Below are 25564 nucleotides of genomic sequence, written 5' to 3'. Positions count from 1 at the left end.
AGCACCGTCCCACCGACCCCCTCAACATCCTGCACCCTCGGGTTTCCACCCCCACCCCCTGCAAAGTCCTGCTTTGCTGCAGTTTCCCGAGAGCCCCTCCGCTACTGCGCCTCACCAAGCTGGTTTGCTGTCTTCCTGTCTGTGAGGTTTGCACCCCTCTGTTTGTTATTTCTGACTTCTCTCTTTTCCTCAGTATCCCATTTGGCACGTCCTGGATCAGACAAGCTTTCCAAAATGACCATTACCACGTTCCACACACCCTTATCAGTTAACATGACTGACCAGGTCTGGTTCTCATTAATTCCTCGCTTACCATCTGTTGGTCAGGTTTGTGCCATTGTATGTTCTTGTTCACGTTGTCCCTTTTTTCTTATCCTGTTCTGCATCTAAAAGGCTATTGACCAGAAACGCTTCAAGGAGCAGCAGTTCTCTCCTTCCATATACCCCTGCAAACATTTCTACCTTTTCTTGAAATTCACTGAAAACGACCCAATTCCTTTACTTGTGTAAAGGGCAGCGAAGGGACAACTCAGCATTGAGAAAATGATGGACACTTCTACATGTACAGTGACTGCTTTGACAAAGAAATCCCCGTAGTTACTGCATGAAGGGTCACGGATAGTAAGTGGACAGTTTATAATTAGCAGCCGTAGCTCCCATCTGCCGCTGGAAGTTTCCAACCACATACAACTACGCACCTACCCAGCCCTAGGATGGGTGAGCCCCAGGCTTCAGTTAAGGGACAGCAACGTGGGGTTCACACACAGCAGACGCCTTCACACACCTTCAGAAAAATCTGCAGCACAGTGCCAGCTTGTCTAGATATTAGTGGACGTCTCTGCATAGAGAAAGGCTTCAGCAGATCTGTCTTCCCACTGCTGCGCTCGGATTTATCCCAGCGCGGTTGCTACTTGCTGAAGCAAAGCTAAAGGCACAAATACCGTACACGACTGACATGAGCACCTGGGAGACACGTATCTTCTTCTGAGGCGATACCCCAACACCCTGGCCAGCTCCTAGGTGTCCTTACCAGCTGTGTGCATTTCAAGTGTTATTTCTAGCGCTCAAGTTCTGCAGCCAGTACTGTAAAGGTGTCAGTCCTCGTAGACAGTCGGGGTTACACACGGCTTCTCCACCCGCAGTAATTCAAAGGTGCTATTGTTCCATTCTGACGATCACTTAACACAAGAGCATCAGAAAGCACAGACACATGTTAAGCATCACTGAGGCTCAGTAACAGATAGAGGAATGGTTTATGTGGGATCATAGTTTAAATCCTAGCACTCCTGACTTCACATTTATTGAAGACAGCCCTATTTTGTACAACATTGAGCATGTAGTGTAACTCTGGGAAGCACAGCTGTGACTTCGTTAATGATCTCAATAAATCCTACTTAAGCAGAGACAAGAAGAGAATTATGCAAATGACTATTTCTGCACCACATGTACTTGTCACTGAAGACATACCAGAATAAGCTTCAGCATACAAACACCAATACATTTTGAACCCATATACAGGAAAAACATGCAAGAGGGGAAACAGCTTACAGAATTTTATTTCAGAAGTTGCAGAACAGTTGTTAAAAACTTACAGTAAAGGAAACATACAGAAGGCATATGTACAAAGAGGGATGGTTAAAAACCCAAGAAAGACGACAGATTTGTCAAATACAGCTGTGAATGCGACAAACAATACTTTTCTGAACAGACCTTTATAAGATATTATGATTAAAGTCTCAGTAAAAAACCTGCTGCTTTCTCAACACAAACTGCTTTGTGCATCAGCGAGTCACATGTGGCAGCTAGATAAGATGTCTTCCATCAGTCTCTTGTAGACCCAGGCATCACCTTTAAGTCGTTGCCGCCGGATACCCACCACTTCAGGTTTACTGAGCAGACACACTTCTAACTCAAACGCCATCGTTACTTTGCCAAAATCTGACCGGGTTTGACATTTCAGTGTGTAACTGCACAAAACAAAGTGGAAGCAGCATAATCATTGAACTGTTTAACTTGTATTTTGCAATGCAGCTTCGAGTTAATAGAAGCACTTTACAGAAGTCATGCCATTGCTACTCAGAACACTGGGAAACAACCTAGAACAACGTGAACGGAGAGCTTTGCGTGTGCTAGTCCCAGATGACTATCGCTATGGCCAAGTACCAACACGTAGAACCAACGTCCTACGCAGCCACAGGAACTGCAGTTAGCCACAGATCCTCATTCACAGCTGGAAGGTTGGAGATGCTGCCACATTTTTCACAGACAAGACCGCTCTCCTCTCTGCAGGGATACCACTGCTGAGAGGCTGGCTACAGCTCAGCTGGTGTGAAAAGTGGAAAAACTGAATGTGAAGTTTAAATTATTACAACAGGAGAAAGTACTTCTGCACAATGCAGTATCGTTACAGACTTGGAGCATGGAAATGCATCCAAGGTTGAAGTATATTCTGAAATTCTACAATGCTTGTCATTTAAATATTTAAGAACTTTAGGAAATACATATTCATGGGCACCAACATTTCCTTCATGGATTGGGAAATTAGGAAACAGTCATTAAGCCTGGATCAGAACTAAGAACCAGTCCTACTCTCAGGACCTTAGTCTAGTCAGTCAGTACCAACTGCAAATCAGCGTGTGGATTCTGTGCAGCTTTTAAAACTACTGATCTCCTGGCTAAATGCTAATGTCTTAACTGCTAAGAATGAGGGTTAAAAGGTATCCACATGATCTCCCCAAACTGTCTGATTCAGTCACGTGACTATACCCCAACAATTTTGTATTTACAGCTTCACAAGAGATAGAGGCTGATGCGAATTTCGTCTAAGAGCTACTTCAGTACTATTGGTTCATACCTGTCAGCCAGAGCTCTGTTAGAGCTCACTTAACATTGTTTTGCATTGTGTAGAAAATTATTGTACACATTTAGCGCTCTGTACACTTCCTATAAAATTATTGTATTTTACAATGTGGGGCTGAGAAAGTAAGTTTAAATACTTTGCTTTATCAAAGACTGACTAGAGTACTGTCTATTTAGACAAAGACAGGTTGAAGTCACCATATTTTACACTTACCCCTTCTGAACAAATTCCACATGCTTCTTTGAAAGAACAGTGATTATTTCATTCAGCAGCTGGTCTGGATTCAGTAGTTGAGTGGTGGTAACATTATAGTGTGCCTAAAAGTAGTCAACTCATTAAAAAAAAAAAGAATCAAGGGAAAAAAATCTCTCCTAAAACTGAAGACATTATGAAGAGTTTTTATAAAGCAAGCTTTGGAACAGCTAACCATTGTGACAAATGCTTCAACTTCCCAATGTTATCGTAACTAAGACATTGTAGTAGCAACAGGAACACTAAACAACAACAACTGCTGGACAATTAATATGAAAGCACATACGAACTATAATCCATCATAAAATCTGAAGGAGAGGTGACGGGCCAGGGCAGCACAGAAGCTATCAGAATTCTTGTACATAGCCAGAGATGATTCCTGCAGAGCACTACGGAAGTCAGTCACACGACAGTGCTTAGAGCACCTTACTGCACACTCCACACCGGGAGACGGCTGTGAAGTGCTGCCCAGCTGGGACTGAGCACTTCTGATACCAAGAAACAGGTCTGGAGCCATGCAGCTTTCCTAGTGCTAAAGCACCAGCGTGTTTAAAGAAAAAAGGTAACCTGCTATTCATCAGTTTACTGTTATAGGGGTTTTATATCACATCTAATACTTCATATAACGGACCTGTTCAATAAATGACTTCTTGAACAACTTTCAGACACCCTATGTAATAACAGAAACATATGCCAATATAATATGCCACAAAGGAGCTTCTGAAGTCACAGGAGCAGGTAAGAAAAGACAAGGTCGTAGAATAGCTTGAGAAATGAATGTAGATGGAGGATGCAAAGTCAGAGCAAAAGATGCTGGTTCTTACAGTTCTTATTCAGCCTAAAACATAAGCAACTCACTGCCATAACTTCTGTAAAACTTTTTATTTTGCAGTGTTATCTTCCCCTATTGTACTGTAGTGTCCTGAGACATGCATCAGTAATTTTGCACATACTATGAACAAGGGAAACTGATGCAGAAGGATAAAAGCTTTTAGAGACAGAATATCTAGCTTTTGTTCCCAGTTGCTCAGGTTTCTGAATTATTTGCACAATCTGGACTCCTGTACGATGAGCTGGTCAGGTTTGTAGCCCAACATAAAGTCCTGAACTGGTAAGACTGTCACCTTGCCTCTGACAAGTGCCTCCTGGAAAAGCTTCCAACTGGAATACAGTAGCTGAATTCCACTTACACAGGCTGCAAAACACAAAGCGGTCCTTTTACAGATAGACAGTTCTCACAGTACAGTAGGTGTCCCAATAGCCGAGCTCCAGGAGCCGGTCAGCTGAAGGCACACATCTCCTATTGCTATGGAACTGTTTACGCCTCTGTAACAGCCTTGCCTCTTTCATGTTAATCATGTTTTCCAAACATGTCATCTACAGATTCAAGTATAAATTCCTCCTTGTGTACATTTTGAAGTGTATTAGCTACTTTTGAGTAGTGTATACAATCCTGTTCACTACACTGGTATTACGCCAACACCATCTGATGTGTATTCTACGCAGCTAGTATTCATCTCATGAGTCAGCTTAGGTAGGTACAAATTAATGTAATTTTAAAGTGTTCAGTGCACTGCACAATCTGAGGAACTGCTTTTTCTATGGCTAAAGAAGCATAAGTAGCCAACTGGCTCAGATGCAGGGACATCAAAACTTTAAAAATCAAAATTTGACTGACAGTGTCAGAAATACTTCCACAGGGTGTAGTTATTCAGGCTTTAAGTTTAATCTCAGGTTCTCTTGACACCTAAAGACTATCTTGGAACAGACATATTACTCTTAGAGTACAGAAACCTAAGCCAGGAATGTTAGCAAAATTATCTTTTTTTTTTAGTGGGACAGCTAGCAATACCTCTATACAAATAACAATTTTCAGATAAGGGTTCAGACTAAAAACTTTCAGATAGGGATCCTTTAAGATCATCCTCCTTCCCTCACATTTGGTTTCGGTGAGATATAAAAAGCAGTGGTCAAATTCCTCCCTCGAACTGTTGGTGACTTGCCTGAGCCCAGACTAATATGACATCTCTTGGTGGTAACTGGGGTGTTATCACATTAACAGAGATGCAGTAAGAGCAACTGCACTTTACTGTAGAATGCAGGCAAGTCAGATCACAGAAGTTTTCACAAGACCATTTGTAAGGGTAGTGGATGGTGTCCATAACTGTACTTCTTTTCATCTAAGAGTTTTCCAGCAACCATACCTTAAGTTTCCTTGGACGCTCTCTAGCAGATCGTTTCTTTTTGCTTGGCGTAAGCATTGTGATCACTTTATCTAGGCCCCTTTCAAGACTTCCAAATATTTTGGCTTTTCTTTTCTTTTGGCTGCTATCCACATGAGCTAGGTTGAGATCTAATTCCACCGAATGACACCTGTTGCATGAACAAATCAATCAGCTACTTTTCCTCAGTGTTTAGAAATCAGTTATTTAAGGTACATCACTAAAGTATTACCAGACCTGACAGAATTAAGAAAACCAAAGCACGTGTAGGGTATTATGAGTTTCTGATTGAAAGTCAGTTGAGATTTAAACCCAGCGTTGTATATAAACACTGCAGCCCTCTGGGGAACTGGAACAAGGAGGAACTTACATTATAGAAAATAGGTATATATTCTGAAGACAACTGAGTTACAGTTTTAAAACTTTTCTCTGCCTTCAGTGTTTTCTAGTGAATATAGCAAGATGTTTCAGGGAGCTTTTTACCAAGAGAATGGAAATAACAGCCTGTTGTAACAAGGCTTCCTAGGCAGTACGTGGCTTAAGGTAGTCCTGCTCTAAATCAGAAGTGTACAGAAATAACTGGACATTTACCTTCTTTCGGGAAGAACCTCAGTTGCTGTGAATTCATCTGTGTTTGTTGGGTTTGTGGGTTTCTTAATTGGAGTGACTGTAGTGAACTGGCTCTCTGAAAGAAAGCATTCAAGACAAAGCAGATATGTTTTTGCAATAAAGGATGTTCTTTTCTTCAGCAAGGATTTCTCATTAATAGTAATTTATTTCTAAAACTAGACCCATTTTCTATCTCAGGTCTGTATCTTCAGCATGATAAAACACAGTTTTAATGTAATAACAATACTACCCCTACTCTACAAAGAAAAACTGTGACTGATTTCCCCAGGGCTCTACAAGTCAAGCCTTAGAGCAACCAATGCAGTTCAATATTAGAAACTTGGAAAGGAAGAGGATTAGAATTTCGCTCTTGCTCTGCCACTGGAATCAGAATAAATACTGAGCAATTCACTGTGTCAAAGGGTTGCATTCTTCATCAAGCCATTTCCCATACATGAAGGGTGTGAGTTTACACAGCCATGTTTAATAATACACACGACATAACAGCCTAAAAGTTTCTGCTACCCACACACTGACGGAGTTCTGCAGAGTGTGGTTTTGAATGCACAGAAGCAAACATCAAGTGAAAGAGTCAAATTAGTTGTTATAATTAAACCCAGCTTCAACGTGTGAAGCTTTAGCTCTCTACAGAATTGCACCTGGCCCCAGACAATGATGATCTCAAAATTTCCAATGGAGACTTCCACTTTTCTATCTCTAAGAAAGTATTAGTACTACCTCTCCTGAATCAAAGATGTTTAAATGAAACAAAGAACAGCTTTTAGTTGTTTAATCCTCAGAAATATTTAATTAAAATGAGCTGAAATGGTGTTTCCGCACTTCTCATTTCAGAAAGAGTACCTACTTTTGCTTTTTAAACTTAAGAAGTCAAACTTCACAAGTTACCACATACAATCTTAGGACAAATACCACAATCACATAAACAATTAGTCTTAGTCCACTTGCTTAAATCCTTTTACAAAAGATGTTATTGTATAGTACCGTGTCCAAGATCCTTTATAACTTGGATCAGCCTGCGAAGACCTACTGTTTCTGAATAATGTTCCTTAACATCTAGAAGAGTCTCCTGTGGTAGGGAGTCCTTGACATTTAACGGACAGAGTTAGCATTTACAGCATCAACACCAAAAGTTTTGTGTTAATGGTTGAAGGGAATGGTAATGTACATACAGGATCCATCAACTTTTCATAAGAATGGATTAGATTTCTAGTAATTCTGAGAAGTTGACGTAGTTTAGACAGATTTGTGTGGTCTATCACATAACTAAGATTTATAAACTGTTAACAGAGTATTTTTGCTGCCACATTGGACTGTTACTGTGAAAGTGTTGATATGCTACCAGGAGAAATCTAAAAGTTAGATCTCTTAGAAGAAGCAATAAAAGCAGACTTGACTAGAAGTATACCTTTACATTGACTCAAGGTAACAACAAAGAAAAAACAGAGTTTTGAGGAAATTGTGCTTTTAACCTTCACGGAAAATTGGAAACAGATGCGAGTTTTAGGAACACAGCATTTGGCTCCATGTCAGTGCCAAAAGGCACGCGTGTGCGACACTTTAAGGAGCAGAGACTTCTGTAATTAACACAGAAGCAACACGCCCTGATACACGGTTAAAACTCTTGCAGCACCTTGCCAGACATACTAGAAGAACCAGGCTGGTGAGTATGGCAAAAACAATGAAGTCTTCCAGACACAGATGTGTTGGATACACAAGTACTGTGTTCATATTTGAATTTACAACAATTCCTAAGCAATGCATATGTTCTAAGATTTCATTAATTACATTCAATGTACCTTTGAAGGCAGGTGCCTGAAGTGTTAGGGTTTGTACTTGTGTCTCAATCTGACTCTTTGCAAAAGGAGTCTTCGGAGCAGGAAGCGCAAAGGGCATTTCATTTCTTAAAGCTGACTCTGTATCAAGATTCTCTTTGTTTTCATGCTTCTTTGATGCCACTTTTCTTGTCACTGGCGTTGACAGTATGAATTCCGTATCATCCAGTTGTGCATCATGCCTTGAATGCTACAAGAGATGTAACAAAAAAGACACCCTTTACTGTATTCTGATCACATTCAGCAATGTTACAGACAAGGAAGTTCTAAAATTGAAGCAGCCTAAGAATACCACACAATGCTTGCCTATTGAGCAAAACAGTTAAAAACTCTTTGGTACTTCTGATTCCCTCTGTAACTTGCTAATAAACATCAAGTCATTTGCCATTTCTTTATCTGCTCTTCCAAATTCTTCAGCTGGCACATTTAAGACTATTCGTCACCAGTTCGTCTAAACCCAGTTAAGAATTTTAATTTGGTTTAGTTGAATAATCTCAATTGTTCCACTGGATTTTCTTGTCCAATACACACAGGCCAAACTTCTTCAAAGACTTGTCCAGCTGTAGTCTAGCTCTGCGATCTTGTTTGTGTTACCTTACTGTTTTCCCACCAGTTTCCAAATCCTCACTGCCTCATTTACTTATTCCCCATATACTGTTTTTATGCAAACCAAACGTCAAAGGTCTCATCAGATGAATAATGACCTACAGTTAGAGGAAGCCACGACTTATCTTCAGCTAAATATTTAAAACATTTTTTTACTCAGCTTGTAACTACCCTTGGCCAGGTTCCACCAGACATTTAAATGTGTATTAAGTTTTATGCCCAATGAGAATAAGATTTTTTGGATTAAGAATAGTGTATCTTTTTTTTTGTAAGGAACTAGTATTTATTCTTCAAACACCTGCTTTGTTCTGGGAGTACTTAGAATAAATTCTTGTAATGGAGATTCTTCAAACAGTGAAGCTGTATCAGAAAATTCCATGGATCCAAATGCATGCGGCACTTCACTGCAGTCTGGTGTATCTTCATATGTCGTATTTTTTTCAGACTGAAAAGAAAGATTCAGTTGAGATTCCACTACACAATTAAAAAGAAGATTGCATCAGAAAAGTGTCATCAAAATCTGAATCTTATTTCTTGTTAAGTTCCTAATTATGGTTTACAGCTAATTGAGGTTCCTATTCCAGTGACCTAAGTTTTGTAATATGACTTCAGTATTATCACTGTGGATTTGTCATTTATATCAAAAGCAGATGTGAAATTATTCTCAAAACACCATTACCAAGCCATCTTTCATGACCTGTGCCGAGAAGAGAAGCAACTCGTGAAAAATACCAGCTCTTGATTTCAAGACTTGGACCACAAGCTCTTTTTGTCAAAAGCCAAATAATAAGGTGGACAGAACCCAAGAAAATAATGCAGTAAAGTCTGAAAGGGGGGTGGATAAAAGTAAACACATTACATCCCAAATATATTATTATGGAATCTGGACAAGAACTTCAGCTAGCATTCAGAAGTACAAGGTGTACAGCATTCAGGTGTACAAGCTTGTGCCACCAAGTTCAGAAAGTGGCTAAGTTAAAGGTTCTCTTTGCTTGGTTGTCTTCACATTAGACCAGGTCTAGCTAGAGAATTTTGGTAGTTGGGTGTTTCAGCAAATTCAGTAGATATTCACTCACAGTATCTACACGCAGGTAAGTTAAATGTGTTCTGAGCACTGCAGAAGGACTAAGGGATTGCTGTGTTGTGTAAATGTGATTTTCACAAACACCTGTGAGGGCATAATGCATATATTAAATAGTAGCATTAGCCAGATCAATTTACCAAAGGCACCACTGGAGATGAAGTAACTTCACAGCATCAGTGTTGCTGAATCCAGAGAACCTCCATCATCTGAGTGTAGAAGATTAACCCACCACGATCAAGGAAATCACGTTGTCTATATTCAGCAACACTTAAGAATCATGATCTGTTATGCAGCACTGGTAATCTTAATTCTCATCTGCGTATCAAAGCAGTTGTATGAGTGAACTGAAATTATTTACATCCAACAGAATCAGATATATAAAAAAGTATTTATTCCAAGTGCTTGCCTCTATGCAGAGAATAGCACACTCAGTAGCTAGTTAACGATTTTACACAGATGTCTACAGTTCCAGGGGGAATGGCTGCGATTTTACTGAATGCTTTTGAGTTTGTCAAACATAGGTGAGTATCACTGACATATAGCTGCATTTTATATAAGATATTGCAAGCAATTTAGCAACTTTAGACAAGTCCTGAAGTGCCCTATTTGCACTTTGCTACCAAACCACAGGAACAGAAGTTATCAGTATACAAAGATAAACAAAACTGCATGAGAATCACATTCATCGGAAAAACGTCAGCAATATGTTTTCTTTACTCAAAATAAACTGAATTGTCTCTGTTCTAAAAAGAAACAGATGAGGAAAGAATGGGTCTCTCCGCTCTGACCATCAGTGTCAAAGTAGACTGCCCAGATGATGTGTCAGGATGTTTCAGAAAGCTTTCCTTACTGAGTCATGTTAAATGCAACTACCAAGTTAGAAAAATTTTTACAGGTAAACATGAAAGAGTGCAGTAAGAAGTTAGGCAGAGAGGAAAATCCGGAATGATCACATAGGCCAGACAATGGGCAACTTTAGTCCATTTCCATGAGGAGCCATGGGGAGATTGTGCGCAGTACTCATAACGCACCATGTCCTCCCAGACAGTTATTCCAGTAATGACAACCCACAGAAGCAGCCCAGCCTGCTAAAACATGTTAATGTTTGTCTTCCCAGGAAGAGCTTTGTTAACGCAGAGCAGCATTGTAATGTTGTACTGTTGAATGCAAAAACTCACCTCAAGGCCTGCTGATTGTGTTGCACTGGCATGCCCTGTTAGACACGGCACTCTTAAGCGAACACGCTTGCCACGAGCCTTCTTGGATTGAAGCAAGAGATACGTTGCTGACATTTGGTCATATTTCCACTAGGGGGGGGGAAATTTTAAAATGAGCATTTTAATCTCCTCTTTGGAAACGTTTTAAGTACAAAGGAAGCCCAGCCTTCTGAAAATGCATGTGTTTCTGCAAGTTTTTCCACCTGATCTGCATCCATACTGTTGGATCACCTAAGTGTGGTTTCAGACATCAGGTGGTTCACACTGTGTCTGAGATCAAGAAACAGATTACGGTTGCTGCTTTTTGCAAGTTAGTTCACAGTACGCTCACTACCATGAAAGCTAACAGTGGGGTGAAAAGAAAAAAAAAAAAAATCTATCTACTGAAGCGAATGGCAAAGCTATTAATTCAGTTTAGCCAATATTTCAATCAGAGTCTCAATTTTTTAAATTAAGTCTGTCCCTATTCTTCCCCTATGAGCAGCACCAACTTCGTGCACATTTTTGAGCAACTCTGCTTGTGTGAGGAATGTGGGTACAACACTCAGTAGGTTTGCAGCATAGTACAACTAGTTTAAAGTAGTTACAAGGGATTAGAAGTCCTCCACTAAAGGACTACGCAAATGCCACACTTATTTGTAAGGACTTTTCCCCTTGTAGACAGATTATTCAGATTATTTCCTATAACTGAAGAACGAGTAGCACTAACTCCACAAATCCATTTTAAGTATCATACACATTCTAAAAGTTTGTTTCTACTACAGTTACGTTGAAAACTTAACAGGTTTTCCAAAGTGTAGAACTATGTCACTGCTACCATGTACAAAAGCAAAAAAAAAAATCAATTTCAAGGAAGAATTTTCAGATTCAGGTGGAGTATGTGTTATGTTTTAAGTTTCTTTTACAGCTTGAACTATCATTGCTAACACTTTTAGTGTCTTGAGTTCAAATGACAAACATATTCACTTTTTTAAAAAATGAACTCCCAAAAGTTCATTTTATAGTCTGTTTGGCTGATGCTATGATTTTTTTTTACTTTTTTTTTCCCTCCTACTTATTGAACCATTTCAAAGAAAAGAGTTAACGCAGTAAATGACATCTGCTGCTCAACTATGAGCTCCCATGAGCCTATTTTGACTTTAAGAGACTCAGAAGGATTTTAGCATGGTAGGAAATAACAGCAAGGTTTAGGAAACATCACAAGCACAATCAAAGGAGGAAAAGAAAAAAAAAACAAATTTGAACTTCAGCACTGTAGTTACAAGCTACAGGTAGATTCTAGACTTCTGCAGGGGCTCCTTAAATCTGAAAATATTAAAAATTTCATACTTGAGAATAAGTGAGCATTAGTCTGTTAATACAATAAGTCTATTTACCATACTACTGTGTTTAATTAGTGTAAATTACTGATATATACTTCTTACCTCTGATATTAACTCCAATATACTCTCCTTGCTCTGTTTATGAAACACAGAAAGCTCTGTTACGCAGTCTTCATCAAGACGTCCCAGCTGCAAGAATATGACTGATATTGAAGTCTAAGGCTTTCAAACTGTCTCATAATCCATATCTGACTGTGACATTGTTGTGAAACCCAGAGGGCTGAGTCAATAAATAACCATGATTTTAGACCCTGTATTTTCAATAGTTGGTATCATAGCCAAATATTGCAGGGAACAGACTGAAAAAGTTATACAACTTCAACAACTTCACAGTCTGGCCCCTCCTTCGTGAGAGGATGTGAATTAAAGAAAGAAAGCCTGACAGCAGATCAGATTTTTTACTAGAATGGAAGCTACACTTTCATCTCTCCTCAAATATTCAAAACTATCAGACACACACATCTTTTCCAAAGCCAGTTGGAACTGATGATGCAAGCACAGGAAAGCTCTTCTTTATCTAGAGAAACAGTGGCATCCAGTGGCCAAAGGCAGGCATTGCCTGCCAACATGCTGCAACGTCGCAGTTACGCTGACAGCTAGATCTATTTTTTTTCATCTCCATACTACCTTCGTCTCTCACAGAAGTAAAACAGGTGACAGAGGGACAGGACTAACACACTTTCAATAAGATAAAATTTTAATTCAAATTAGCAATTTACAGCTAGGACTAGATAAAAGATAAACCACAATCATGTCTAACATTCTCTCAAGAACATTCGCGTTTTACACCTTAAAGTATCAACCCAGCAGTCTGGAGAATCAGCTCCTCATTCATACGTGAAAATACTTCACACTTTGACGTGAAGTCAGTTATTTTGCAAATTAAGCATCAGCTGCAGAATACAATAAAACACATTTGAAATTCCTCCTAAAGAGAAATCAAGAGAAAGTAGTAACACTTTGACAGCAAGAAGAATCAGAAAGGAGCCATGGTCATCTGGAAGTTCATCTTTTGAGAAATGTATTCACACTCCGTGAGACTAATGGAGTGACAACGTAGTAAGCCAGTAGAACTTACATTAAATGGCTTACTATTCATCGGACATGCATACTTACCGGGTGTTTACTCTGCCACTGAACAGCATCAGAATAACCTTGCATGAGCCAAGGGTGACTTAATAGATGTTTAACTGTAATCCGCTTCTTTGGGTCCACCTAGCGGGAAATAAAAATGAAGATGATACTTAAAACATGGACAACTGAAGAAACAGCGTGTCTTCTACTCAGGACTTTGGGATAGTTAGGAGTTCAAATGGAAACCAACACTTTCATAGCTTCACCAAAAGGAAGGTCAAGCAGGTGAGCTGTGAAGAGCAGTTATAGGACCTACAGTCACAATAAACATTCCAGGAATACATAGCATTGGCTAAATTGTTTAGATGTAGCCCAAAGTGCATATTCAGTATGTTTAGCTTCATTTATAAAATGACTTTTATTTATATAGCATAATAAGGAACAATAAAATGCAGGCTAAAGATTTGTTTAATCATATAAACTTTGCTTAATTATTTCTGTACCAAATTATTCCTCTCAGCAGAAGGCAATATCAATCTTTACTTCAAAACTTTGTAAGAATAAAACTTCTTGTTTAAACATCACATATTTCTTAAGTATTTAATCACTGCAATGTTTTAACCTATGCAATAGTACCTTGTAGACCTATTGAACAGAAGCAATACGTTTACCTGCAGCATTTGGTTAAGTAGCAGTGTACTGCTAGGAGAGAGCCATTTTGGAGTACTGTATTTTCCTCTCTGCAGAAAAAAAAAAGGATTTAGAATGAACCTTGAACAGCTAGCTCAAAAGGACCTGCTAAATTACTTGGATGACAGTGATATCTGTATTTGGTCAAAAAGGAAGAACAACAGCAGGCACACACAAACTTCTCTTTAAGAACGACTTGAATACATTTAATGGTAGCACTAAAACCAGCTGTATTACTAAGGAAAATTCTATGTTTGCATTATCAGGTGCAGTTTTCACCCACTCAGCTTATGTGACATTTCCATCTCAATCCACTTTTGCAGCTAACCTGCTCCTTCTCTATTGCATTGTTTCATCATATCAACTTGATAACTGAAGTGTTAGAAGTGCAAACACGTTGGGGCAAGAATGACTGATGTTAGCACTTTGAAATTTGAATATTAATTGAAACCAATACTTTTAGACATTAAAAATAAACCATCCTCAACACTTAGCTGTTCTTCTCTTTGAATAGGTTACATCTAATGCTAGAGTTCCAATCTCTACTCATATTGCAGTCGGAAAAAGGTTACAGATCTAACAGGTGTGTTTCTTTCAATGAAATAAGTTGCTGGGGTTTTTATTTTAAATAAAAGTCTTGATTAGAAGAAAATTGAAAATGGCTTTCAGATTGGAGGTACAACAGCAATAGCTAAAAACAAAACCAAATCCACTAGCAAGGGTTACTTCTCAATGAAAATGGAGAAAAAATTTTTAAAAAGTCAGTCAACAGCCATTGTGAAATAACATAACTACCAATTTGTCACGGAAGTTTTATCTCTACAAACAAATGCTGCAATAACTAAACAGTTGGTATTATAGGCAGCGTATGTTTCTAAGCAGACACTGTATTGCTTTGACATCACAGGTTAAAGAATTTAAGGTACATCTTTACAGACACTACTAATGAGCCATTTATAAATAGTTTTTATGCTGTTTCACAACACAACTTTACTCTGAAACCAAGTCAAGCAATACATGTAATCTCCATCTTGCTTTTAATATATTGCTACAGACCAAGAGACAAGTCAGAACAAAATTAGCATCTACTTGACTGAGGGCAATGCTGGAAGGTAAACAGCTTGCAGTAGCTACCAAATGCATAAGATCACACCACAAATAAGGTTTTTTTACAGAAGTTATGTCACATGCTTGATTTTTCAATCAAAAAGTAAATACATTTATTCAAGTATTCCCAAATGAAGATATGTGGAACACTCTAGGGAAAGAAACATTGCATGTAAGTCATAGGATCCTAATTATACTCACGCAACAGATTATTACATTGACTTGGAACAATAGTTCTGAGTGGAAATTACAACAAATTTCAGGATCTATAATATGTGAAATTAAATTCCACAACAGTGTGTAAGTGTCCTCATTTCAAGCAGTTTGCAGTTCACAAGTACATAAAATTAAAACAAATTCAGATTGGAAATAGCAAGCCTGCATCTTAACACCTGTCACATTATTGGTTTTCAACTGCACCCAGGCTAAATTTTAGAACTTGGTCATCTCAGCTCACTTAAAGAAGTTTCACTGGCCAACATTCTGTCAGTTTAAACAAGTCAGCTCCTGGTTCCTGTACAGGTTGGACACCTATAAGTATGCAGAAATCATCTTTGAGGAGCTTAAGATCTCCATTCCACATCTAAGCTCTCTGTTCACACATTTAAGAGAATGAACACATCAGCAGTTACCAGGTTCTGCATCTTGGCATAATGACAAGTACAAATGATTTTCTGTCATCCTACAAAATCACGCTTATAAATGGACAAGTTCTTAATGTATACTATCCTTATGGGTAGACAACACAGTTCACAGCACAACCAGAGGAGGAAAGACAGCTCAAGTCTGACCGACGGGGGAAGTTTATTCCCCTTTACGGAGATTTTTACTCAGAATTTGCAAGTGCTTGCTAACATTATCTGGACAACGCTCTTAAGTCACATGGTTTAGTTTCAGGCAGCCCTGTGAGGAGCAGGGAGTTGGACTCTATGATCCTTATGGGTTCCTTCCAGCTCGAGATATTCTATAATGTAGGAAAGTCATATCATTTTAATTGTGCCTCATCTGAATATCAGCACCTTGACATGATATCTTTGAATCTATTAGCCATTGTTTCCTTTTTTCTTAAGTTCTTTACAACTCAAACTGAGCTTCCTACAGACCTTCTGCCAAGGTTCTCAACTCCACTCCCAACCCAGACTAAAAAGCCATGCCATTTTATGAACTAATCCTGCACTTTATAGAGCTCTGACTGTTATGCACCCCAAAACCACTCCCTGTGTAGGTTACCTCCTAGTTATCTCCTACCAGAGTAGTCCTTGAACACCCTTGAGGAGTTTTTTGGGGTTTTTTAGACATATCAGACTCTGGGTGAGAGAAGGAGAAAGAGGCACAGGAAGCCAAAGCCCTTACCCAACACAGCTACTCCCCAGCCCACTTGCTTACTGGAAGCTTTATCAACATAAACTTCATGGCAGCTTAGAAGTGGTTGGTAGAGGTGTGTGAGATGTGGAACAGCAGCTGATTAGCTGCATCAAGAGGAGTTTACAGGGAAACAGAACCAATTACTCAATTCTGTTACTTAGTATTTATTCAACTTCTGTTGTTGATTACGGTGTCTCACATTTCCTCCTCATTTTGGAGGAGGAAAGCGTAATAGCAGATGTAGAATCCTGCTTTTCCTAGCCATGAGAATAGCTGACATTCAAGAACATTATTTTTGGGAAATCAAACTGCATATTTGCAATTCTTTTCCATACAATATAGCCAGAGGCCAGATAAAGGCTCACATACAAAAATCCAGCCCATCAGCAAGAAAATGCTTTTCCTGAAACTCAGTTTCCTATCATATTACAGGACCAACCTAGACTACTACAAAGGCTGATCAAAGATGGAAACAAATCCACAAAATGTTGATAGGAAAAAGCAGCAAATTGTAACAAAATTCAGCAGATAGGCCTTTTTGCCCAAGGCACAGCTCAACAGGTTCTGCTATCAGAAAAGCAAACGCCTCAATGTTTAGCAATGTCTGTTCCCAGTGTATTCTGTCCTCATCAATACCTACCATTATCTTCCTGTAGACAGCCATGACGTTGTCATCATCAAAGGGCAGAAAGCCACACAGCAGAGCATACAGTAGTACTCCCATGCTCCAAATATCTGCCTAAAAATAAAAGCAAGTGGAAGTTCATAAATCTGAGCTAGCTAAAATGGCTTAGAGGCAGGTAATGTTGTCCCCCTTTGGCAAAGCCATCATACAACTCATGAAGGCTCCTTAATTCTGGATAGAACTCTTCTATTCCAAGTGAAAGGACACAACTCAAATTCAACTTTCAATTCACTGAAACTAAAGCACTAGTAAAACCAATATCCTCTCCTTAGGTCACCGAATTGCTGCATTACCTTCAATCTACAAGGATTTCACTGGAAAAATCTAATCAAACACATCAGAAGGGATTTTGTATAGTGACATATTACCGAGTACAACAGCTGTCAGCACAACTTTAAAGCCCTTCTTTAAAGAAGCTCTACTGCTCCGTCTCTGTTTGTATAGGCACAACAAGGTCCACAAGCCTCATACTGTAATTCCCACTCAGACCATACAGAAAAGTGAGGCTTGGAAAGCACTGGAGTTCATGGAAAACAAAACTAAACAGAAAGCAGGAGTTAAGAGGCCAAGGACAGTGGCACAAAGATATGTAAAAGGAAAAAAGATGGACTCCATCAAATAGCAGTGCCATTTAGGAAGTCTGAGGGGATTGCAATTACAGCATTTTGGTTGGACTGACAAAGGCAAGTAGCAGGTGCTAATGTTCTAGACATGGAATCAAAATCGGCTAAAATCCACATTTTTTTTCTTCTCTCAAATTTTATTATATTGCGCAGTACAAAAAGCAAATTTTCATACACAAATTTCAAGCTAAAGACAGGCCTGGTAAAGCATACAAGATACTGAGACTGCACAAAAATTTCCAAAAAGAGCTGGATAATGAGCAGAACAAATTGCTGCTTGAAAGAATGTGGAATAGAAGGACGGAGTTTCATAGGGCACTAGAATATGGAGCAACAAATCGAGACAGCGAAGGATCAGTCAGAGACCAACTAGCCAGCTACATGATCTGTGGCCAAGAGCACTACATGCTATTGTTCCAGGCTGTGACTGCTGAGGCTAGTCACACAGCTTCTGAGAACTACCTAGGCAGTGTTATCCAGTGGTATTTGAGAGAGAAACCAAGCAAGCATATCTGAACCCCACCACCTTTAAATACAGGGTGGGGGTGAGGGGGAATCCTAACCCAGAACTGTGCTACGTACCTCTGAGCCAATATATGCCTTGCCCTGAATCAGCTCTGGTGCTGCATAGGCTGGGCTTCCACAGCATGTGTTCAGGTGGTAATCAAGGCCGCCCTAGAATCAGAGAAAACCAGTCACACAGAAGAATTGGCTTTAACACAGCTTCAGTCTTCTAGCAACGACATACTAGAGGCCTTGGCGGCTTCATTTTCCTCTGCTATGGATCTACATTCACCTCATATTTTGCTTTGGTGTAATATATGGCTTCACTAGGCAAAAATTGTTCAAGACTGAGTATCCTATAAACAGTCAGATCCCAAGCTGCTCATTCATCTATTATCCTAGCAGTCTTCTGCAGCTCCTCCTCTGATAAGAATACTTCCCTTTGTGACTGCGAAGAGAAGAGACGTGAAACTCGGGAAGGAGTGATCCAAGAGCTACGGAGCGTGAGGCTAGCTGGTTACTTATACCTATACTTAATGCATTAACTTCATGAAGAACCACTAAAAATGCCTCCTTATTAAAACCATGTTATTAATTTGCCTGGGCATTGTTCTAAGCAGATCACAATAAGATGACATTATACCACCGAGACGATGGTCTAATAGTCCTGATTGCCTGCAAGATGCTCTAACTTGAGTCAAGTAAAACAATCTGAGGACAAGTAACATCTTTGGATCAGTAAGACCTTCTTCCCATTACATTGTTTCTCACCAGCACCCACCTCGCATGTTAAGCTGATAAATAGAAAGGACTCCTAGAAACCCATTTTAAACTCAGGAAGCAACATAGTACAAGCTTACGGAACCAGAGGATTTGTACATGTAACTGGAATAAAGTATATGATTCAATACCATCTTCACAAACATACAAATCTTTTGAAAACAGATACATATCATTGAAACTTATTAGAGGAAAATGTACAGCAACATTATCTTTATATTACAGGCCTTTACATGTGACAGCAGGTGCTATACATGCAAGATGATCTCTGCCTTAGATTGATAAAAGACGAAGTGTAAGCAGAGAAAATGATCAAACAGCCTGGTCATAACAAGCGCTTGACTGCTCTCTCATACAGTTAAGGTCCTGCCAAGTAATTAGTGATTGGATGACAACTATGCAAACAGCTTGAATTCAGGGCCCTTGGGCAAGTCTCTGCATTGCACCCGGAAGTCAAACGTGCATTTTTTGTGTGTGCAATAGTTGATTTAGCTTTACTCTGAAAACAACTGGTACTCTTACCTTTGGCTTTGCACAAAGTCCAAAGTCTATCAGCTTCAAATTATGTTCCTCATCAATCAGCAGATTTTCCTGGTAAAAGAAAAAGTGGTAACGAATGTTTCTATAACCTAAGTATCGAAAGAATCATGTTTTCTTTCACCTTTTCTTTTCTTGTCATTAGCAGCTAGAATTTACCTGCAGCTCTCCTCTGGAGATTTCCATCAGTTGCTAATGAATATATCCCACATTCCAGATGGGGAATAATAGTTCCTATCTGCTGAGAAGGGCCAGAGGAGGGCAGTGTTGACAGACAGCAAGCTGAACGTGAGGCAGTAGTCTGATCTGGCACAAAAGGTAGCCAGCAATATCATGGACTGTATGAAAAGGAGCACAGGTAGTAGACTGGGGGAAGTTACTCTAGTCCTCTGCTCAGCACAGCTAGAACAGTGCATCTAGTTTCTGTCCTCTCCAGCACAGGAAAGACACCAAACTGAAGTAAGCTCAGCAGATGGCCACCAGTCTGCCCAAGGGGCTGGAGCGCTTGCTCCAGAAGGAGAGGCTGAGGGAAAGACGCGCGTTCAGCCTGTAGACAAGAAAGTTTCAGTGCAGACCTCATGGCAGCCTTTTAGTACCTACAAGGAGGGCATGAAGACAGAGCTACTCTTTTCACAGCAGTGCACGGTCAGATGACAGACAGCAGGCATCAAGAGATGTTCAGACTGGAACTAAGGAAAAGCTTCTCACCTCTTAAGGACAGTGAAGAGCTGAACAGGTTGCCCAGAGGGACTGTGCTGCCTCATTCTCAGGAGAGGTCAAAGGTGTAATTGGATAAAGCTCCAAGGAGCTTGGTCTGACACTGCTTAGAGCAGGAGGTTCAAGCAGAAGCCTCTAGAAGTCACTTCCCACCCAAGTTATCACATGATCCTGTGAATCCATCAGCTCTGCAGCTACAAGACAACTCCTTCCAAAAGGTACACAATGCTTTGTTTGGGGAGAAGTTCTTTGGAGACAAAGGTTTCATGAGCTGTCTAGGAAAACACTTGTGGACTAAGAATTTGATTTTCTGAAAGATGTCAGCACCTCTAGAAGTGCAAATTTCTAACCCCTTCAAGGAGAAATAGACTCAAGTCTTCCATTCCCTAAACCAATGCTTAAACTCTGCCATGACAGCAAGGCCACAGGATGGTCCAGTAGCAAGCATCTCTCCCTGCACCCTCTGTCTAGCCTCTACTTTAAGCTATCGTTGTACCTTCTTCCTCTGGGATTGAAAACAGAATGGTTTGCACAACAGACTAGCACCATAAAGACTCTCCCGGTTCAAGGTGGAATAAACGGAATAAACAAAAATGCCTAAGCAACATCCAAAGTCAGATCCACGCCTCTGCTCCACTCCCATCTGGAGCATGTTGTTCTGCTGCTCATTCAGAGAAAGCTCCTTCCTCAAACACAGCCACATCCAGCTCAGCTGAGGAATGTAGTAGCCAGTAGAAATAATGCACTTTCACAGGATGTTAAAGACCTCTAAGCGCAAAAGAATGCAGAAGGCATAACTTACTCTGGCTCCTAATAGAGAAATAAAAGTCGGTGTTCGTTATTCTTTGTGCAAATCTGACTACTATTCAGGCTTACTGGTTTGAGGTCCCTGTGGGCATATCCCTGGCTGTGAACATAAGCAATCGCTGAAACAATCTGTCGAAAAAACACACGAGCTTCCTCTTCTGAGAGGCGATCCTTAGAGATTATGTAATCAAACAGCTCTCCTCCAGGACAGTACTGCATGAAGACAGGAAAAAGAGAGAAAGTATGTTTAGAATTCAGTAGTGAAGCCTCAACAACAACAAGAGCACTGGACAGCAACTAGAGGACACTCTTCCACCCTCTCTGCTTTACTGCAGTAGCGCCCACGTGCCTCTGTGTGCCCTAGGTCAGCACTGCAGCAGACCAAACATGCCGACAAGTCTGACTTTTGCCTGACATGTTGCAATGGATACATCACAGGCAACACCGACTGCCCAGGAGGTGACAACTATGCAGAGTTCCAGGGTCCTGCATACCCTGCTGATGCCATTGTAAAATAACTGAAGCTCAAGGTAGAAATTAAACTTCTTTCACTTATTGTAAACAGCAAAGACCAGCTTTTACAAGAAGCTAGAACACAGCATACTACTAGCTTCATTTTTAAACTAAAGTGTCTTGAACACGCTCATAACTGATAATTTTTTTTAAGAATTGTTTCATTTGACCTTTGTTATCATCTACGGCTAAAAGCAAGAACCTTTACAACAGCAGAAACACCACTGCTTACCTCCAAGACCATGAATATTTTCTTGGATGTCTCTATCACATGATACAACTGGCAAATATGCTGGTGACTTAAGTTCTTCATGGCATCAATTTCTATTTTAACACGAGGCAAGTCATCCTAAGAGACCACAACAGCAAGCTATGAAATTGCTGATTACTTGGACAGCCTGTACATCACAGCAAGCAACAGACTACCATGCAACACAAAATTTCACAGCATGTATATGACTGCATACAATTCGACTGCTCAAATTCAACCCAGCAACAGCTCTCCTGTTACTCCCCGACAACCCTGGCACATTGATCAGCAAAGCCCAGACAGGCAAATGTAAAATAGCTAGTATTCTCATCAGCATTCTGTTTGAACAGCGGTAATAATCTTTAAATTCCTGAGTTTTCCAATCAGTCAATGTTGCCCTCTCCACAAGAGGATACAAGATTTGTGGTCTTCTAAAATTCTTTCAAGTCTACAGCATCAGTCAACAGCCAAGAGGACAAGCAGGCAGCATTCTGACATGTTGTACTCCTTTGTTCTTCAGAAGCCCACAAGAACAGCAGAAGATGCTGACAAGTTTTAAGTATCTTTTGGCTTACCCCTAGAGCAAGTTTGTCCATGATTTTTATTGCGACTTGTTCACCGGTGAGAAGATGCCGCGCAAGTTTTACCTTTGCGAACCCACCTAGAATTAAAAAGAGAGGTGGTTAAAGCTCAGTGTGATGACATGCTTTCTTGCCTATAATCTCAGTTACAGTGGAGTACGTAGCATGCACAGTGTGCAACGTCTTCATTAGAGGAAGAAGTGGTCACTCCTACTAACTTCCAATTATATTTTCCAAGTTTTGCCCCCCAAAACACACACTTGAACACTGACCTACAGATTCTGCAGTAACAGTTAGTCTATGCTCAGGTAACTACTAAAGTGGTTAGACAAATCACACACACCTGTTTGCACACCCAGATTAAGCCTACCTGTTCCAATTGTTTCACATAATTCATAGTATTTGAGAATTTCCTCATAGTCACCTACACCCATTCTGAGAGGAACAGGGACCTGCAGTTCTTCTCAGCACCTGCAATGAGAAAGTGTAGCCAGTGTCCATGCTTTTCCAGTCCGAGTAGACTTGCAGAAAGAGAAAACACATTTGCTCCAACTCCAGTATGGGCGACTGTTGTGATTTTAACTCCAGCTGGCAACTAAGCACCACACAGATGCTTGCTCACCCATCTGTTCCCCCACAGCAGGATAAGGGGAGGAAAATTCAAAGGGTAAAAGTAAGAAGACTCGTGGGCTGAGATAAAAATAGTTTAATAATTGAAATAAAACATAGTAATAATAATAATGATAAACTATAATGAAAAAGAAAATAATATTGATAGCAGCCCTGAGGAGGGGGACTTGGGGGTGCTGGTGGACGAGAAACTCAACATGAGCCAGCAATGGGCGCTGGCAGCCCAGAAAGCCAATGGCATCCTGGGCTGCATCCCCAGCAGCGTGGGCAGCAGGGCGAGGGAGGGGATTCTGCCCCTCTGCTCCGCTCTGGTGAGACCCCCCTGCAGCGCTGCGTCCAGCTCTGGAGCCCCCAACAGCAGAAGGACGTGGAGCTGTTGGAGAGGGTCCAGAGGAGGTCACGCAGATGCTGAAAGGGCTGGAGCAGCTCTGCTGTGAGGCCAGGCTGGGAGAGCTGGGGCTGTTCAGCCTGGAGAAGAGGAGGCTCCGAGGAGAGCTGAGAGCGGCTCCCAGTGCCCAAAGGGGGCTGATAAGAAAGACGGGGAGAAACTTTTGCTAGGGCCTGCTGTGAAAGGAGAAGGGGTAATGGCTTCAAACTATAAGAGGGTAGATTTAGATTAGATATAAGGAAGAAATTTTTTATGCTGAGGGTGGTGGAGCACTGTCCCAGGTTGCCCAGAGAGGTGGTGGATGCCCCCTCCCTGGAAACGTTCCTGGCCAGGTTGGCCGGGGCTCTGAGCAACCTGATCTCGTTGGAGATGTCCCTGCTCCTGGCAGGGGGTTGGCCTTTAACTGGCCCTTCCAGCTTGAACCGTTCTGTGGCTCAATGAAAATAACAAAGAGAGAGGAAAATAAAACCCAAGAAAGCCAAGTGATGCAAATTAAAACAATTGCTCACCACCAACCAACTGATGCCCAGTGGCCCCCACCAACCTCCCCTGCAGGTTTATTGCTTAGCATGACCCCGTATGGCCCGGGACATCCCTCTGGCCAGTTGGGGGTCAGCTGTGCCGGCTCTGCCCCCTCCCAGCTCCTCGGGCACCCCCAGCCCACTCGCTGGTGGGGCAGGGCGAGGAGCAGAAAAGGCCTTGACTCTGTGCAGGCACCACACTCAGCAGTAACCACATATCCCTGTGTCATCAGCAGTTTTCACCACAAACCCGAAACACAGCCCCACACTAGCAATATGAAGAAAACTAGCTCTGCCCAGCCAAAACCAGCACAGAGGCGACCTGCTTCCCCCCCACGCCGAGTCCTACGCACCTAGCAGTAAGCTCACTGGAGGAGCACGGCTGAGCGCCCCCGGGCTGAGGGCACAACAGGCCAGCACCGTTCAGGGCCCTCGCTAGCGCTGGGCAGCGGCAGCGGGCGACGGCTGCCCCCGCCACAGGGCAACGGCTGACAACCACGAGGACGCCGAGGCGGCACCGGGGGGCGAGGCGGCTTCTCGGCGCCGGCCGCAGCCCCGCTCGGCCGCAGCCCCGCTCGGCCGCAGCCCGCCCGGGAGAAGGGAGCAGCAGCACCCACCGCCTCGCAGCCGCCTCCCGGCGCGGCCGTTGCCGTTCAAATCTCCCTGCCGCACCGCCCGCTTCCGGCCCGGGGGCCAATCACCGCCCAGCGCCCGCCCGGAACAGGCGGGGCGCGCCGTGCATGGCGGGAGGGAGGTCGAGGCGGAGCGGGGGGGCAGGTGGTGCTGTGGCGGGCGGGTCCCCGCTGCCATCCTGCTGCCGACCGGGGCAGCCTTGGCCGCTGCCGTCCCGGTCGAGGCGCGGAACAGGCTTTGCCGCTATCGGGGAAGCCCACCGCCTCCGAGAGCCGGCGGGGACCGGTGTGGGACCCGCGCGGCCGGGCCCGCCGCCACACACAAGATGGCTGCCTGACCCGCTGCGCCGGGAGACTGTCCCTCCCAGCATGCTCCGCGGGCCGGCCTTCCCCGGCGTGCGGCGCTTCCCGGGGCGCCCCGGCCCGGCCCGGCCCCGGCTGGGAGCAGCCCGGGACGGGGGAGGAGGGCGGGCAGAAGCCAAGGGTTTGCTGTGTTACGGCGGCGATCGAAGGTCTGCTTTGCTGCGGCCGGTCGATCCCCTGCCAGGCCTTCTACCTTTCTGCCCACCGGATGTTTCCAAAGCCACAAGCCAAAAAAAAAAAAGAAAAAAAAAATCATCGTATTTCTATAAACTGCCTCTCCTCTGGAGTCCTCCCAGACAGATCAAGTATTTCCCGAATAAAGACCTACATTTCTGACAGTAAGGTTCAGTTCTCTCCAGAATAAAATACAGGAAGAAAGACATTTTGGGGAGAGAAAGGAGCCGTTCCGTCTGCAGGAGACAAACGGTGTTTTACCTTCCTGCAGCTGCCCGTTCTAGATGGGCTGTCATCTTCCGTTCTCATCAGCCAAGTAACAGCTCCCTGTGTCTGCACGGATACAGTCACCCGTTATGAGAAGCACTGATTGATTTCACTGCTGTGTTTTCAGCCGTTCCCTGTGTGACGAACACAAATTAAGGACGCTGAAAGCGGCAGGCGAGTGTAGCTCGGGACTGGGGCTGCCCGAAAAACGGCAGGATGGCTCGGTGCGGAGGGTTAACGCTGGCAGGCTGCGAGGCTCCACACAGCCGCC

At 42.1% G+C, this 25564-nt stretch overlaps 1 protein-coding gene across 1 annotated transcript; it reads right to left on the bottom strand.

Annotated features, from left to right (window-relative positions):
- Positions 1–1536: 1536 nt before the first annotated feature.
- MELK (maternal embryonic leucine zipper kinase) lies at positions 1537–24331 on the bottom strand. The gene is made up of 18 exons (XM_086770522.1): positions 24211–24331; positions 22689–22789; positions 22313–22398; positions 21720–21836; positions 21044–21187; positions 19436–19504; positions 18212–18304; positions 16962–17060; positions 13831–13899; positions 13202–13300; positions 12128–12214; positions 10665–10793; positions 8701–8847; positions 7761–7986; positions 5926–6019; positions 5317–5485; positions 3074–3177; positions 1537–1967 (listed from the first exon to the last, which is right to left on the bottom strand). Exons 2-18 carry the CDS (start codon positions 22750–22752, stop codon positions 1790–1792), a joined length of 1974 nt encoding a protein of 657 aa, XP_086626648.1. The 5' UTR covers positions 22753–22789; positions 24211–24331; the 3' UTR covers positions 1537–1789.
- Positions 24332–25564: the final 1233 nt, after the last annotated feature.

This window comes from Chlamydotis macqueenii, chromosome Z (assembly GCF_036417535.1).
Source record: "Chlamydotis macqueenii isolate bChlMac1 chromosome Z, bChlMac1.mat, whole genome shotgun sequence".
Taxonomy (NCBI): Eukaryota; Metazoa; Chordata; class Aves; order Otidiformes; family Otididae; genus Chlamydotis; species Chlamydotis macqueenii.
The sequence above is the reverse complement of the archived record's forward strand: the minus strand, read 5'-3'. Positions and strand labels throughout refer to the sequence as shown.